Below are 18,289 nucleotides of genomic sequence, written 5' to 3'. Positions count from 1 at the left end.
TAGAGCTCTGTGGCTAAATGAGGCTCTGTTTGAGAACAGCTTTGAACCTCTGTGTTCCACTGCATGTTTGTATTTTGTTCTATTGTGTGATGAGGTGGAGAAAGTAATCCAATCACAGTCACTGGGACTGTTGTGGTGCTCTGGGTCCTGGCCTGCTTACAGACATGACACTGCTGGAGAGGGAGAATATCTGCCTAGTACTGAGAAATCTGCACCGTCTCTTTAAGAGACCGAGAGGCACTCACAGCACTTCCTCAATCTGGCATCCCCCTTCTTGTGCTGCCATTGGTTGGGGCCCCCTCTTTCTCTGTCAGCTGATTCGCTGTTGGTATCTAAGGGCTGGCTGGCCAGCACTCTATAAATAAACCCAGTGCTGTCTCAGCAACCACCCTACAATACTCATTAGCTACTTCTCTCTCTCCTCTTCCGCCTCTCTCCTGCTAAGCAAGTAGCTTCCAATAGCAGGCCTGGCTCTCAGCAGCAGTCTGACATACTCTCCCCTAGCAACCCAACCCACCCTACCAGCCGTGTTCTCCTCCCCCTTTCCTTCATCATCCTTCCTGCTTTCTGAAAAACCTCTCTACATCTGATTCTGCTCCTCTTTATCCATCTATCATTCATACATTGCTCCATTCTTCCCTCCTATCTTCCATCCTTCATGACTTGCCTCCAATGACTGCTCAATAGGTCTCCACAAGAGATATCTTTTCTTTTCCTGCAGACTGTTTCATCTCTTAATCAGTGTTGTGTTGATGCACAATGATGTAACAATATTAAGAGCGATAGTGAGGAGTCACTCCAGGCAGCACAGCAACACACAGTACAGTCAGAATCTAACACTTTCTAGATAATGAAATACATCTGTGAAACAACAGTTGTGCAACATGGCCTTGAGGAAGGGTCTCTTCGCCACCAGCATGTACTAGGGTTGGGTACATAAATCCAGTACCAATCACGTACCGGTTTCTACACGGGAAATACCTACCTTACTAAATTACAACGGGGATTTCTGTGCCTCATATCGGTGCCTCGGCTTTGTAGTGATATTTACAATGCTTCCAGGTAGCATAAACATCAGAATGTGTCTAGTTAACATTATACTTAACTCTGGTGGCAACAAACTCTCTACATAGCTCTGGCACCATGTAATGATAGCCTAGAAGCTACCTCAAACTCGAATCGACACAACAACAAATTTTTGCCTACAGCTAAATGGTAAAAAGTGTTCCCGAATTTCATGCGAAATGATTCTAACACCGAACGCGCAGCAAATATCCGAGCAATAGCAATTATTTTAGTTGGGTTAGGTTTTATTTATTCTATGATTTTGTTTTGTGCATTTGTTCAGAGTATTGCACTTTTTTATATTAGTATATTTAAACTAAAGTATACTTTAAATAAAAATGCTGCTTTATCACCTCATAGCCTTTTTGTGCTTTTTTTTAAAGAAAAAACTATTGGTTCTGAGAAAATGTAGGCACTGGAGCTTTTTAAAAAATACAGCTTTAGCACCAGTTCCTCAAAATCTCAACCCACAAATCTGTTTAAATCACAACTGTAGTCAAGATCATTTATACTGAACCAGAGACAAAGTGTCCAAAGAATTTTGGAGATAGAGGTCAACAGAACCAAACAATGTTAACTGAGAATACTGATTTAATAGCATGCTGAAGTCAAGCATTTGAATAAAAGTGAAAACTTAGATATAACAAGCAAAATGTAATATATTCTGATGTCATAGTGTTGTATTTACATCCTGCCCAGTCTCAGCTACTTTCAGCCTTCCGTGCTCACATACACAGTATTCTAATACACACAGATTCCTAATGAAACTGTGAAACATTTCCACTGAAAAAGTATGAACAGTGACTGAAGCATGGACCATTAAGACGACATGTTACTCAGCAGTCACTGCTCTGCTCTGCCAAAATCCTGATCTACAACAACAGCATTGTCAGAAATCACCAGACACATAAGTTAAAGAAACATCTGTGTTGTGATTTCAGCTGTATTTACATGTACTATGATCTGTCCAAGAGAAAGTTAGGAGCTCGTTCTGCGTCATGTCACCTGCTGTGTGGTCAGTTGAATGAGACAAAGAGAGAGATGAAGGTGAAGACTGACATCGCACTCCCACGCCAATACTGCTGACTCTCTTCTACAGTAGCTAAGGTTTGTACAAAAAGTCCAGAGATTTGGGTGCTTTTTTGAAGTTGTCTAAAGAGTTAGTGAATCCAGAGACAAATGGCTTAGATGGAAACACTGGCTGTAAACAACCCCCAAATGCTTATTTTGAAGGAGAAACAGCCAATGAGGAAACACTCGCCCACCTGTCCAATGGGGCAATTTAATGACTCAGTCAGTCTTTCGGTCAGGGACAGTTGCTGGCCTCTCTGTTACTGTCCAGACAAAAAACAACATACATCTAAAACAGATGGGAACTGGACTGAAGTGCTTCATCCATAGTTTAAACCCTATGAAGTCAACTTGCTCTCTGGACCATAGACTATATAAAAAGATGTAAGACATGACAGCTCACCAAAAGTGAAGCCAAAACATCACGATCATCACATACATGCGTTTAATTAGCAACCAGGTTCCATGTAAACACTATATCCCCAATGACCTGGGATACTGGCAACATTAATCTTTGACCTTAAAATGTGTTAAGAATCAAATGCATTACTGCAAACACAAATGGATGAACAATAGGTGTGCAATGAGGTCGCAATGCATCTGTGTGAGTTGAAAACATTTCAAATTCATCCATGAGTATGTAATATTCTCCTAAAGAGGATGTTTCACTGAATCACTATCTGAGCTGTCAAACACCATTAGGAGACAGCTAATACCTGCAGAGTGGCGTTTGTGTTTAATATGTTGACATACATAAAAATGTACATGTACACACAAGAAATTGAAGAACTGTACAATATTTATCTATATCCGCAACGTCATCCAACACAGGTAACAACAGGAACAAGATTAAATTGTGGTGGTGAGGAAAGATTTCCAAGTACATGCATCAGAGTATTAGAGCCGGAGCATTGTTGTAAATATACAATGCCATACCAAAAACTGTTGGATATGTGTTAAGTTAAGAGATTTTAAGAATAATTTCCACTCACAGCCTACCAGCAGCCAGTGCTCTTAAATAACTTTAAAGCCCCAACAAACAAAAGAAATTACAACATCTGAGAAACTGCTGAAACTGGTGAGTCGCTCAAATTATGTTTAAATGTCAATACCCCTGAAGTTACTTTGCTTCCTGGAAGCAATGCCAGTTCACCTGAGTCAGGCCATTGCCAACCTGCATCCAACCCAGGTGGAGGAGGATTTGCTGATGTATGCTGGCCCATTCAAAGAGACCCCCCTGACCAGATGTCGGTTTGGGAGGGGCATTACAGCAGTGATGTATAATATGGTGCTACATGCTAGATCACAAAACAATTATTAAAATGTACCTTATCCAAAACCAGTAGACAATGTTAAAAAAATATGTTGACATCAGGAAAACATACGTTTAATTACCTATTGACTAGACTATGTGCTGATACCAATATATGTATCATACTGGCGGACAACATCAGACTTTGAAACACACTCAGTATATTAGGTACATCTAGCTAAGAAGAATGCTGCCTTATTAAAGAATATTTAACATTTAAAAACTTCATTTAACGTTTTAAATCATTTAATAGTTTGAGGATGTGAATTCAACTTTACAAACTATGTGGAGGATGTCATTTGCAGTGGTATTGGATTGTATTACATGATGAAGAGAAGTTTCTAAAAGTAAGTCTATCCTCAGTGATAGAAATGTGGTGGAAAAAATATTAGAAACACCATTCCTACCAACACCAACTTCATTTCAATGACACAACCTTCAACAAGTCCCAATGGGTCTTTAGCACACTGACGCACACTGCTCTACACAACAGCGCCACACATAAAATATTTTCACACCACAACTGAGCCACTGCCTGACCACAGTCAACAAGTGACAGTCTTGACCACAGTCCTTGATCACACCACAGAGAAAACTGTTCCAGTGACGCATTTTAGTGGGTACATTTTTAATCAAATTAAAAAAATCAACTACATGTTGCCATCCCTTAGGACAATTACAAGACTGAGTCCAAATCTCACATGAGAAGTGATGTTTTGCCAATTGTTAGTAACAGCAATGTTTGATTGTTTTTTTTATGTGATGAGAGAATTCGGTGTTTTAAGAAATTTGATGAAAAAGTACTATTAAATTATACAGTTAACTGTTGACTGTGTGGGTAGCCATGTTGATTTTATTATTCATATATTATATGAGACTGTGAGGTAGGGCTTGAAAAGGTTTATTACAATAGGGAGAGGGGAATCCTGGCTTTTGGTTTGAAACTGAATACAGCATATTGCTGTGGCTCTACAGCAAATACACTGGGGTTGGGCCTTGAGACAATCATGTGTATACAACTAGCCAAAATAAAAGCAGGCATTAATACAGATAAGCACATATACAGAGATCACCAGACTGACATAGAATACACAGTTGGATAAATGGGGGGAATGGACAGCTGGCAGGATGAAGTAAGGCTAAGCCTGCTGCCTGCAAATGGGTGATTAGGGTTCAAATCAAATCTCAAATGATAATGATACAGACAGATGAACCTGTCTGCATCATTACTGGAGATTATTACAAAAAGTTCCTACGACCAGGCAACTACCTACCAGTGAGGTGCCTCTTTAAAACTAGGTGGCAGCTGGAGAGATAACATACAGAGATCCCACTGTGAAATAACTATTCTCACCTTTCTTTCTCCAATATCATACTGTAATGTTCTCTCCGGGCCAGCAAAACAATACCGCAACAGCAGTGCAGTAACACACAGTAACAAAGAGAGTGATCAAACTTATAGTGCTAGCAGGGGCACGGCAGAAAGGAACAATCAGTCAGTGTACAGGTGCTGACAGACAGCATTAACCAGTCACTATCACAATAGCAAACATCCAACAGAGGATAAAACTGACCTGAAGAGAATACCGGACAATAATAACACCAATCAGGTGGTCACATTTTATTTACAAAGAACTGTAAGTGAAGTGCTTCACATGAAGAGAGTAATAAAAGGAGATGTAGAACATGGGTAAGTCGAGTTATGGTTAGGTTGATCTGGAGCGTCATCCTGACTCTGACCCAGATGAAGACCTCTTCCACAGCTCATACCGTGTTTAAACGTCTGAAATTCAGCAAGGACTCTGACCATGACGCCTTACAGCAAGACGTCAGTGTAAATATGTGTGATGTGGTGACACCTCTTAGCTCCAGTTACAGGCCTGGAAGCTCAGCCCTCTAACATTAGCAGGGGCTTAAGTTTTTTTTTCATTAACAAGTAATTCACAGGGATCTGAGGGAAAATGGGCATGTGAGAGAGTCTCTAAAAAGAGTTTCAGAATTTTCTTAGACCTGATGTGGTTTTACACTCAAACCCTAGACTACTATTAAACTGAACAAGCAAACATGATATGTTGCCATAGGTGACCAGAGGGCAGGACTTCTGTATTAGTACAAAGATATCCAGTTTTTTCACATCAACCAAGCAAAGATGTAGAGAACTCAGCAGATATGATCCAGGAAAAGTATTTAACGAAGCATGTTGTAAAGAGCGAAAAAGGACCTTTTAAGAGAAGGATGAGAGGTGAACTAATTCCATGAGGTGTTAGGCCACCCAACACCGCCACCAATGTGTCAACACGAATGCTGTGATCAGGTATTAAGTCAAGTAGAGTGTGCAGCAGTCAGTAAAAAGGCTGCTGGTCACTTAGAGAAGCAACAATGAAACACAGCACACCAATGCTGATCAGCCCAACAACAAATATCGAGCAACACATAGACTATAGGACCAGTGACAGCTAAGTGACAGGAATTACTCAGGGCTGAAGAGGATCAAGATTGAATGTCTGGGAACATCTATTAAAAAGATCATTACCTCATTCTGTTTAGTCAATTTAGGCACAGCTTTAGCACTACATATCTCTGCATGTGTAACATCATCTGTGAAAACTTGATGTTAAATTTCAAATTTTCAAAGATATTAAATATCCAAGGTATCTCAAATAATCTGTACTTCCCTGACACACAATATATTGAATACATAGTATCTGTATGGGGCATCATGATGAAGGTGAGATGACACCATTGGCAGATGTAAGACATTACAACAATTAAGTGTGTCTAACCATTAAGCACCACAGGTAACATAAAGTCATAAGGCAAAATCTACAGGGGGTTCCTGACACTGTATGTGCTGTTATTCATTTTTATCACACCTACCTACAAACTTAACAGTTGAGCTCCATATATCCTGATGACATTTTGCAACACTAGTGCACTGTTTCAAACAAAAATGTGTAAATCTATTTTCAACTTTAGTTTACTAACTGCCTTACCTGAGTAACAATGTCACAGCCTGCATTAAACAACATAATGCAAAACTGAATAAAACTGATAAACAAGAAGGAAAGGAAAGAAATGAGTGAGCCACTGTGAGCAGGTAGAGGAAGCTGAACAAGCAAGCTGCAAAATGCCAGGGCTCAAATTTAATTCCCAGATGGATGTTAAAACTGAGCCTGGACGTGAGGGATCCCACTCTGGGACTATGGGGAATCCACAGAATCAGTCAGTCCAGAATAAAAGTCATCTTAAAGCCCAGAAAAAACACAGAAGTGATTCCAGTGATATAGGCTACAACACTAATTTGTGTGGATCATTGTTACATTTTCTAACGAACATGTTAATCTATATCCTTGCATTCCAACCAGTACGTCCACAAGTCATGTGTTTGAGATACGTTTTTCAGCCTTAATTTGATTATTAACTCACAGCCTGAGCCAGAGCAACTTAACAAACTCACACAAACTTCGCTTTTAGGTCATGTGTGCTCTCAATTTCTAAATGAACCCAAGCTCATACACAGACGAGCAGCTCATACTGCTGTCAATAATTAATGTAAATTTTTTGGGGGACAAACACACAATCAGGAACACAGCAACATGAAGTCACATGAGCATTCTTATATTATTATTGACAAAGCATATCAGAACATTATCAGATTAGATAAAAGCATAAATATGACACTGAAAACCCTGGTATCACTTACTGTATATACACTCACTTGTCAGTTTATTATGAACACCTACTTAAAACTGATGCAGTCTTCTCCAGCAGCTCTGCAGTAAATCCTCGTTCATTAAGCATCTAAAGTTCAGTTTGTGTTTCAGACTGTTTCAGAGGTGTTGGTTCAGATAGATTATCATTTTGGAGGATGAAGTTTAAACTGTTGTTGAGTTGTATAACATTATATTGTGGGATGTGCCAGATCTCTTTTATTTCAAGGGAGTGGACACAATAAAAGGAACAGCTATCAACACAAAACAACACAGCTAAAGTGACCCACATCCTCCATTATGACCATAAATTTGATTCAACACCTCTATATACTGAACATACAACCTTCATGGAGGACGATTAACTGCTAGACAGTTGGATTAGACTGCAGCAGATTACTGGAGGTGTTCCTAATAAAGTTCAGACTCAGTGTACATGTGAATAAATAACAAAAATGTGCATGGAATGCATTGAAAAACTGCAATAACTTCTATCCCCAATAAATCTATAATAGTTGGATATTTGCAACATGACCCCGCCAAATATTTTTCCTTGAACATAAGGCCACAACCCATAAATAGGCTAACTCAACCATTGCTTATTATTTGCATCCATGCTCTACTGAGGCTTGGAACTCAGCAAAAGAAACAACATTAATAGGTTTGCAACAGAAATTACAACTAATTCAGGCTCCAGAGCACTTGTTAATACTAACAAGTAAATAGTTAATGACTATATGATAATTATAAATAAGTCTTTATATAAGCTCAGTTTCAGGTCAGGCCAGAAACTCTTTTCATAAAACACATCCCGTTTTTTCCCCCTGTTTTGTGTTCACAGTCCATAAAACCAAGCTAAATATATTCTCTGTCAGGCTTGTGTTTGGTAAACCATGGAGTGAGTCCCTGCTATGAAAGGCAATGACGACAAAATACCTAAGCGGTTAATGAACGAGGATCACATGACTGACAAATAACTTGCTGCATTTTGTAACGCCACAGAAATTCACTACACTTCAAAGTAAAGTTTTTGATGAAGTTTATCCTTATTACTTTATTCTGTGAATAAATGTAAGAGTAACTAAACCAAATAATATCCAATTAGTAGGTACAGACAGCATCCTCACAGTCTTCCCAACTGACCATGGCGATGATGGTGCTTCCTGCTGCTCTGTCGCACCCCCCCATTCAGATCCAGAGCAATCACGATTCAACGCCAACACATGCTGTCAAAAACAGCAGCATACTACCATACTGATATATATAAAACCAATGTTATGTCTCCTATACTAAAACACATCCCCACTCTGTTTAATCATCATCATACGCATGATCAACGATCAATAGACCTCAGCAAAATTACACTAAAATGTAGCCACAATGTTCTTTTCTGTAAGTGTGTGTTTGTGTGAGTGTGTGTACTGACTCTTGTTCTTGCGAAGCAGGGCAGAGGCGATCCAGGGTTCTGACTGGACCATCCTGCAAGAGGGCACAGTCTTGTCCTCCACGGATGATGATGTGATCACCATGGAAAGGCTTGGCAATTGTTAAATCCAGCAAGGAAATACTGTCAATCAAAACACTCTGACGGGTGGGTGGGACTTGAAAGGGGTCAGGTAACTGTCATCAGGCGTGTTTTCAATCCCAGAGTTCACCTCAACAGTTTACATCCAACTAAATCAATGAATCTTGAAATGGTGGGAAACCGACCAACCAATCAAAAGGCACCGTCTTCTCTGGCTTATTTCTTTTGTAAAATTTTTTGTGACTGTGGTTTCTAAGGCAACCAACTGGTGTACAGGCAGCTTGTCTCTCTGAAGTAAAAATATAAAGGATGCAATCTCTGTCTTCTGTGGAGTTACACTAAAGATATAATCTCTCATTCTACATATATATTCTGTTTCTCTGTGGGTATGGGGAGTGGGGGGAAATAGAATATTTGGTTCGTCAGGTTAGCTTTTAGTTATGTTGGTTTCGGCAGTTTCATGCATTCTTTCTGTGTGCTGGAGGTTTGTGCCACTCCAGGTCGCTGGTGACCGATGCTTTAGGTAGTCAAAGGTAGGCCTTTCTTCTAGGTTAACAAGTGAATACTCTTATTTATGACTTTGAGCTAAATGTCCAAGGGGTAAAGGCATAGACTCTTTTTGCTTATGATACGTTCACTTAGTCCCGGGCAGGTGCAATCAAATCTTCACAGTTAATAGTCCTTCAGACATCTTCTAAGTAGTATTCCAGAACAAAGTTTGTGTCCAGTGCAGTCTCAACCAGTGGAACACAGTACAGCTAGAATCCCGCTACCAAGAGTCCATGGTCAGTATAGCCCTGACAGATCTCTTATTATTCAGCAGAAGAAGTTCATCCAACCTTTGTTATTCTTCCAGACGACTCGTCTGGAAGATCATTCACTAGCTGTAAATTGAGTCTGTGCTAACCAGGCTCGCCCAACATACTGCCAGGTGGGCTGAGCGAGGTAGTGTGACAGAAGGGGTGGAAGAGAAGGAGGTGGAGGGGAGTTGGGTTTCCAGCTGCCTGCTTTTACCCCATCCCTTACACTAAAAATAGCTCCAATTACTGGCGCTTTCTGGGGGGACTGGTCACTGGACAGAGTGGAGCAGTGTAGAGTGATGTTATCACTCAGATTAATCCAGTGACACACACACAGAGCCCTGAAGTGGCAATGTCACAGAGCCTGTGCGACCACTGCTCCACAAGGCCTGTGAGTGCTGCGGTCACTCAGCTCCCCTTCACCCGCCCACCTGGTCAGAAGGTGGCGGGCCCACACCGGGGTGAAGAGGGGCCCTTTAGAAAGACAAACAATAAAGTAATCCAGGTACACTGTCCAGTTTGTATCTGGGACAACAGGCAGTTCAGCGAACACATGTAAACAAAACAGTCCACTTCAACGTGTTGATTTCACAAAGACGTGTACTTCCAGACAAGTTCCTCAGAGGGGATATCCACACTCATGGGCCGACGGGACTGTGACGAATCATTTCAAACACTTCACCTCACTTACACGCGTCTTGTCCTCTGGGGTACCACAGGGGAGGAAATCGGGTTTAGAAAGTTTAGATCCAGGATCGGGGGTCATACGCCAAAGGTTTCAGCGCGTTGGAGGCAGACATGACAAGCCGCTGACGGCCTGCACTTACAAGCTACTTCCACACTCCCGACACTGTTTACCACAGCAACTCGATCCGGGAAGGAGTCCGCCTCCGGGGCGATCACACCAAAGCAAAATCACAAACCAGCGTCCGAACTGCGACGAAGCAAAACTTGAAACTCGTCTCCAAGTGAACAACAGAAACCAAATCCAGCGGAGTTCCTGAGCTTTGCTGTCAGACGCCCGTTCTTCTTCCGCCCGCTTCCGCTCTTCTGTCCACACACGCCTACTGTCCTCTTCTGCTTCCCATTAGTAGAACGGGGGATTCTTTATTCCTTCGTGGTGGAAACCTTCACAGGGGCGATTTCGACTCATGTTTCTCGCCCGTTTTCTCTTTCCGTGCTTCTCCGTTAGACGGAATCTGTGCTCCTCTCCCACACGGCTCCCCCACCCTGCGATAGGGACTGTACCATGTGCCCGTGGCGGGGGTCGGAGCCGCTCTGTCTGACGCAGCCTCGCGTTGTGCCGATAAACGCACGACGGATTCGCGCACACGACTCAAAACGACATTTGCGAGATTTCACGGGTGTTTTCAGACCGAGCAGCGCCCACAGGCCGAGTGCTTTAAACAAGCATTATCAGCGACCTGAGTGAGTTAGCGGGACGGTAACCTTCCCTCTGACCACAGTAGACTGTTCCAAGCAGACCTCTCCTGTCCTGTCCATTTATAGTAACAGCGGGATATATATACTGGGACTTTATATACACGCAGACATAGACAACCTTCAGCTGATTTACTGAAACTTATTTCTACAGTTTCATTGATAAACTCTGTGAGAAGATGGTGTGACACATACTCATAAAGTCGAGTAATAAAGAGGCGATGGTACTTTTCTAAACTTATTACTCTGAGCCTCAGCTGAATCTAAAGAATTATAGAAAACACATGCGAATGTATGTGTTTGCACATGTATACATAAACCTCTAGAAGACATTAGTACTACTTCAATGGTATTTGTGCTCACAAGAAGCTCATTGTGTAATATCTATGGAGACCCGGACCAGAAGTACAGGAGACAGAGGCCTACATTGATCAACGCTATTAACACGTGTACACACTCATACAGGTCATTTGAAAAGAAGTACTTTGAGCTGGACTCGGTTTATTTCAACAGACTGGGCTGTGGGTAATGGCAGCTTTAGACACGATCACCGTTTATGTGACAGACACTAACAGGAGCAGACAGCTGGGTTTTCCTGCTGCTGCCATGCAGCTCTCACAGGCTCATGTTGTTCCTCCAGTCTTTGAAAATATTTCTACTTCTCTGTGCTCGGGCGCACGCACCCTCTTCAGCCTCTGTTGCTACCCGACGCCATGGCAGCTGCGCGCCAATTGGCTGCTCCAAGTCCCGTCCCCGGCTGCCATTGGCTGGCCGGCTGGGTGTGTGGGAGGAGCGATCGGCTTAGTTTCCCACTGTCTCTTCAAACGGCGCGAGGCAGGAATGACGCGGAAATAGTTTGAAGATGTCAGGTAGAAATGGAGGGAGGGGGCTGCAGCCGGGGAGCGGGGGCAGGGGGAGGGCCGGAGGCCTCCATGCGCACACGGTCACTGAGTGACTCTCCACAGCTGAGATCTGCGGTGACTTCTCCTCACAAAGCAGCCAAAGCTAAAAGTTGTTACTGTTGCTATCCGAGCATTCCGGCTAAATCAGGCACAATGCTGCCTGGGAACAGCTCAGCACACAAACACTGTCACACACCAGCTGACACCCTCTTAAAGGAAACTCACCGTCAGCTCGCGCTGCACAGACAAATGTGTGTCACTTGGGCTCACCCTCCTCTCTTTCTTTCATTCTTTCTGGGGTTTTATCTGGAACGTGTGCAGATTGATCGCCCGGTAATGTGTTATAACAAAGTAATGCTTACTGTAATTACCTTCCACACAAAGATCAAGGGCTCCCGTGATAATCCTTTATCCATGCATATAAGAGAAACTTTGTGAACAGCAGTGCAGTAGCCTACACTTAAAACATGAAATACTCACCCAATGTTAAGTGCTGTACTTATCAATTTGGTAGCTTAAGTATAATCTACTGATACTGTTCATAAAACCTAATAATGGCATAATGAAGCTGCAGTAACAACAAATTTGGTCAAAACTGACTGACCAAATTTCAAGTTAAAGATCAGTAAGTGTAATTACTACATTCTGGCTAAGTGATCTCAGTGGCTCTGGATTCTGCAGGTTTCCTTGATAATCAACTGAAGCTCCAGGGCTCCAGTACCCATGGTCCAAATCACTGCACTCCCACACTCTGCATAACAGCTGACCAGCCACAGCTAAAATAGGATGGCATGGCCTAAAAACATGCTATAATTACACAGCTTGCATTGAAGTGATCTGTTTCACAGATAAGTCATAAACAAGCAGAAGGTAACAAAGAGCAATACAGCGCAGCAGCAATGTACACTAACATGATAATCACATCCAGATGCATCACTACAGGTGGTCTGCTTCAAAAATGCCTTACGCCCAGCTCAGGGTGACTGCGCCTGTCTGGTCGGAGTGGCAGCCCGGACAGTGTGAAGCGTTTCTGTCGCAGAGGAGAAGTACATGCCTCACACATTACACAGGAAGGCAACATTCTGTCAGGCATCACATATAGGGACTCTTCCTGTGAGACTGCAACTCAAAGGGGCCCCACAATAATCAAAATGAAATTGAACTTGTCCTGTGCTAAAAGTTTTGAATACAGTGCTGGGTGCAAATGCCCAAACCGACATCAGATCTGGAGGTCTGTCCGTCCACACCTGAAGTTGGAATTTGTGAGCCGTGATGACGAGATGAGACCAGAAATAAATTGTACTAGAGGAATCCATAACAAATGTTACATGCGCTATGCAAATGTAGGAGCCAGAAGATTATTACTCTTTCACTTAGAAAATATAGAAAAACAACCTGAACCAAACAAGGAGACAATATAAAATGTTTTCCTAATAGTACACGAGAAGCATATATGTGGAGAAGAGTGTGTCAAATCAAAGATAAATTCATCACTCACATCACAACAAACATTTAGAAAGTAATTGGCAGTCACTGCTTCTTAGATGAAAATGTATTTCAACTTATATATATTAGTGATGTATGTATTTTCCAGTGTAACAAAAAATGTACCAATCATTTTTTTCTGATTAATAAGGACAGAAGGGGGGTGGACCGAAGTTAATTTTGGCATATGTAGAAAACTGTAGCACCACAGACATCAGGCCACTTCATCTTAACGATACATGATATAGCATCAACACAACAGGAATCATCTTGCAAGTAGTATTTTTACACTGTTGACTTAATGGTCACACAGCAGTGTCTGCTACATCATGTACACATTTTAGTTCAGTTTAGCCAAAGCTATTTCATAACTCAAAGTTTGACAATTCAATCTAAACTAACTTACAAAAACCACATAAAACAACCCTTTCCACCAGTTGGAGGGTTGTGGGTATTGAGGTGCGATGAAAAGCTGTAGAACAGAACCAGAACTTAGTATGTGCATACTTTACAGTGACTGAAGACTAATTGCCACATTGTTTGTGGCTGGAAACAGGTCGTTTCACCTGTGCATGCACAATAATTTTGATTTTATGTCAAGCCTAAATGGGCAGGCATACCATCAGAGACACAATGGACAGGATGCACGAAGGTAGCTGGGTACTCTCAGTTGGCTTTTTACAAGCCTACTGTGTGCATATGTCTGTTTGCTCTGATGAGAAACATGGAGCGTGCCGCATTTTTTTCAATCCCACATATGTTATGTCAGCTCCACAATTACAGAGTTTGGAGCAACAGGTTAAAACGTGTGTGTGCAAACACATACAATGAGTGACCTACACAAGTTTCCTGTATTTTCTCTGCTAATTATAAAGTGAATTGATGTTGCACACCATGCAGTATGCCCTTGTGCAACGTATATATATAAAAAAGAAATGTGCCTTGAGAATAAAAAGCACTGAAAAAAGAAGGAAAATACATTTATATCTATATAACTCATCATTTCTAACCATCAGATATCCTACATGTTGACTTAGTGTCCTGTGTAGAAAGCTTATTTCATTCAAAACAGTGACCAGGGTCACAACACAGGTATAGGAATTATTTCAAATAATTTACAGAAATGAATATTAATATTGAACTTGGATTGAATTAAGCATTGCATTTACTGTAACAAATACATCCCTGAGCATCTGTAATTTGCAGAAGTATATTAATGCATTTAATAAATAGGCACTTAAAGATGTATTTGTAATATTCGGACAGCCTGGTTGAAAACACTAAGGAGGTTTTAAACGTCGCTACGAGCTGACACGGTGCGTCAGTTTAGTCAGTGATGCAGCATGTTGCATGGGCACAAACGGGGACTGAAACGGGCTGTGGAATGAGATGCAGCAGTCTCCCGTCGTCTCCGCGGCCGATTCTGCTGTGAAACGCGTCCGTGTGCTCGGAGGAGCGAACGTGTGGACGAACGTCAGTGTTTCAAAGTGACTGGATTTCACTCGGTCACGTTCGGCGCAACTAACGCAGATTACAGCGGCAGCGCGAGGAGGCAAGCAGACTCCGAGACTCACGTGCCTTGCAGCAAAATTCCACCCGGCAACTATACACTGTACCATGGCAACAGCCCTGCCATTGGTCCCCGGTGCGTTTTCAAATGACCAATGGGATGGCCAGCCGCGGGTGATGCTTGTTGCTAGGTAAACATGATGCAGAGGGAAGATAGAGGAGCAGAATTACCATGGTGCTACTGCAGGGAGCTTTCAGAGAGAGGAGCACTGATAGCTTCTGTTCGCCGGCACTGGGCGGTGCCAGAGAGACGAGAACACCGGAGCAGGAGTGACACAGGCAAACAGGAGGATATGAGACTGGGTTACAGCCTCTGGGATCAGGCCTGCCAATGCTCTGCCTGCACAAATGCCATTAATGCACATTAAAGCCAGCCGATGGGGAGAGTTGGCTTCGTAGTCAAATGAGAATCATCGCTTTCTTCAAATAAAATGATTTACTGAAACACTTTCAATTATAAATAAATAGATTAATAAAGTTTTGAACTATGACACGACCCAGTGAACCCATTTTGAACAGAACAATGTCAAAAAAATAGGGTGGGCATAAGTTTTTTCAATAAATGAACACAAAGGGACAAACAGTCTAAAGTAATGTATTATAGGAAGAATCACATGTGCTTCCTTTTTCTAAATGCTTTCTTCAAATACAAAACACTGATATGATTTACTGAAACACTCGCTTTCAATTATAAATGAATAGATTAATTAAGTTTGAACTATGATACGACCTAGTGAGCCCTGTTTAAACAAAACAATGTCAAAAAAATAGGGTGGGCAAAATACTTTCAATAAATGTACACACACTCACTTGACAATATAAACAAATAAAGTTTTGAACTATGCTACGATCGAATGAGCAGTTTTAATTATAGCCTACTAACGTATAAACAAAACCACAACAGCAACAACAGGGGGTGTTTAAAAATTGTTTAAATAAATAAACACAAATGGATAAATACTCTAAAGTACTGTATTACAGTAAGTATTACGTGTGCTTCCTTTTTCTCATCGCTTTCTTCAAATACAACACGCTGATATCATTTACTGAAACACTTTCAATGATAAATTAATTAATTAATAAAGTTTTGAACACTGTTATCATTTACTGAAACACTCACTTGACAGTTATAAATAATAACGTTTTACAATCGAATGAACAGTTTCAATAAATGAACTTAAATGGACAAATAGTCTGTAGTAATTTATAAAGATAAAAGATAAGATAAAACCTTATTGATCCCACAATGAGGAAATTCCCTTGTTACAGCAGCACAAGTCAGAATGAAGTAGAAAAAAAGAGTAAAATAAGGCAATAGAATAAAATTGAAAGATAAAATTAAAGCAGCATCAGTCGGTGCAAGAGGCTGCACACACCATGATACAGTTACTGTTGCCATGTATAACTCTCCTTTGTGCCACTGTTTGCGATGGAAATTTATTAATTTCTTTTCCCCTTAAATTTTGTTATTTAGTAGTACAAGACATTACAAACAGGGAGGGAAACAAGGAAAAAATAATAATGACAAAAATTTAAGTGGAAATAAATGAAACACTATTCACATAAGTCAAAAAGTAACTAGAATTATAAACAGCATTCACCTGGAAAGGCAGTAATGAAGTGCACCCCTGTAGCAGCCATAGGCATGGTGATTTATTTATTTTGAAGTCCCTGTTCATCAACTGTCTGTGTGTAATTATAGTTTAGATAAGAAAATGACTCACAACTATTCAATATCGTGTTTCAACGGTAGGTTACACTTCAACCTTAGCTTCCCATGACCTCATTTCAGGATCCTCCAATTCATTCCAAGCCATTGATATCTGCAGATCAGGTCACCTCACATGGGGTCCCACCTGCCTCAGTGTTGAGAAACTGCAACTCAAACATCATCTCCATCACATTTGAATGAGAATGCAAGTGACAAACAGAAAAGAAATGAAAAAACAAAACAAACTGTAGAGGTCAGGAACTGTAGAGTTAATCATAACATTACAGTCCTTTTTTGGAATAGTATTTTAAAGAGTGGTATGTTTTAACATTTAAAGTTAAATCAATTTACATGACATATTCTGGACACCATCAACTGAGCCCTCTACTCTGGAATTTGGAATACCAGAATGACAGCTTATGTTCCTCTCATAAATTTGGTCTTTGGCAAACTTCGAACAATTAAGTAATTATCAGCCTTGGTAGACACCAAACCTCATGATGAACAACCTCTTCAAATGGGTTTCTACCCAGTGGTATCCAATAATAAAAAATGTATCCCATACTGTGACTCAAATCTATTGGCACTTGTATTTTTTGGGGGTGTTTCAGTATTTTGCAACATTATACATCTACATTTTAAAGGATCGTATCCTTTTCAACCCAAACCCTAAAGCTGCTGGTACTCTTGAACAGGGGTGCTTTAACAGCCTTTCTGGTGCCGGAATCTAGAGTCTTTCAGAAATTCCCCAGAACCAAAAATATGACTTTGATGCCCAGTTCATTCAGTGACTGTCCAGCTGTGTGCAGTTGAGAAAGTAAAAAAGAGCCGAGCTTCTCTAACAACTTCTCTTTCTTCATTCTTTACACAACTCATGCACTTCTGTGCCACTCTACTTTTCATGTGATTAACACAAGCGACAGGGTGACTGTTTGAAAATGTGAACTTTTCTCCCCATATTTGAACATTGCAACCTTGATCTATTGATAGTCAACCTTTGTGTTACCACTGGCTTTTCACTCTGTCTTCAAGAATGGCTGTTCTGAACAGCCATAACCACTTATGATGTGGTGAACGATGCAATCCATTCATATATAATCCAACCCTGACGTCATTACAGATCTTGTTAAATTACTTTACAACCTATGAGCATATAAAATATGAATGGTTATGTAGTAAATTAAAATACTAGCGTTTACAAAATACGTAAATAGCTTAAAGTCAACCAGTACAAAAATAAAATGGTGCTTGTATGCTAATGCATCAATAATAATAAACCAATATGATAGATAATAATATTGTAAGATATTAACAATTTATTACACTATACATTTACATTACAGTATACATTTCACACACAAAATGCAATTCAAAGTGCTTTTGATCGTTTAATGAAAACACTGAATGAGACAGAAAAATTCTTGAAGACCATTTTAATGAAAATATCTACTTACTATGACGTAAGTAGAATTTTGAAAGCAAGACATTTCTTATGTGGTATTTAAGCCATTTTTTCTGAAGTACAGTTTTGAACACTTTGTTCACTCCTGACAATACCAATGCTTTTAACTGGAGCCTGAGGTCTTTCCAGTTCAATTTGGTTGTGTTTTAATTTAATCTATAGTTATTTATGATACAGGTTTTGGTAAAATCTTTGCAAAATATCAAGCCTTAATGACATTTTAGCATAGCCATTTCT

General features: G+C 40.7%; 1 protein-coding gene across 2 annotated transcripts in view; it reads right to left on the bottom strand.

Moving 5' to 3' along the window:
- dyrk1b (dual-specificity tyrosine-(Y)-phosphorylation regulated kinase 1B) overlaps positions 1-18,289 on the bottom strand; it is a 52,383-nt gene that overhangs the window by 15,605 nt on the left and 18,489 nt on the right. The window contains exon 1 of one of the 2 annotated variants that reach the window (XM_020091269.2): positions 8,585-10,763. The exons of the other annotated variant lie outside the window; for it this stretch is intronic. Coding sequence (XP_019946828.1) covers positions 8,585-8,687 — 103 coding nt within the window. The 5' untranslated portion in view covers positions 8,688-10,763. Of the gene's footprint in view, positions 1-8,584; positions 10,764-18,289 lie in introns of those variants that run through there. 2 annotated transcript variants of the gene reach the window in all.

Source organism: Paralichthys olivaceus, chromosome 13 (assembly GCF_024713975.1).
Source record: "Paralichthys olivaceus isolate ysfri-2021 chromosome 13, ASM2471397v2, whole genome shotgun sequence".
Lineage (NCBI taxonomy): Eukaryota > Metazoa > Chordata > Actinopteri > Pleuronectiformes > Paralichthyidae > Paralichthys > Paralichthys olivaceus.
Note: the sequence above shows the minus strand (reverse complement) of the source record. Positions and strands in the feature narration are given on the sequence as shown.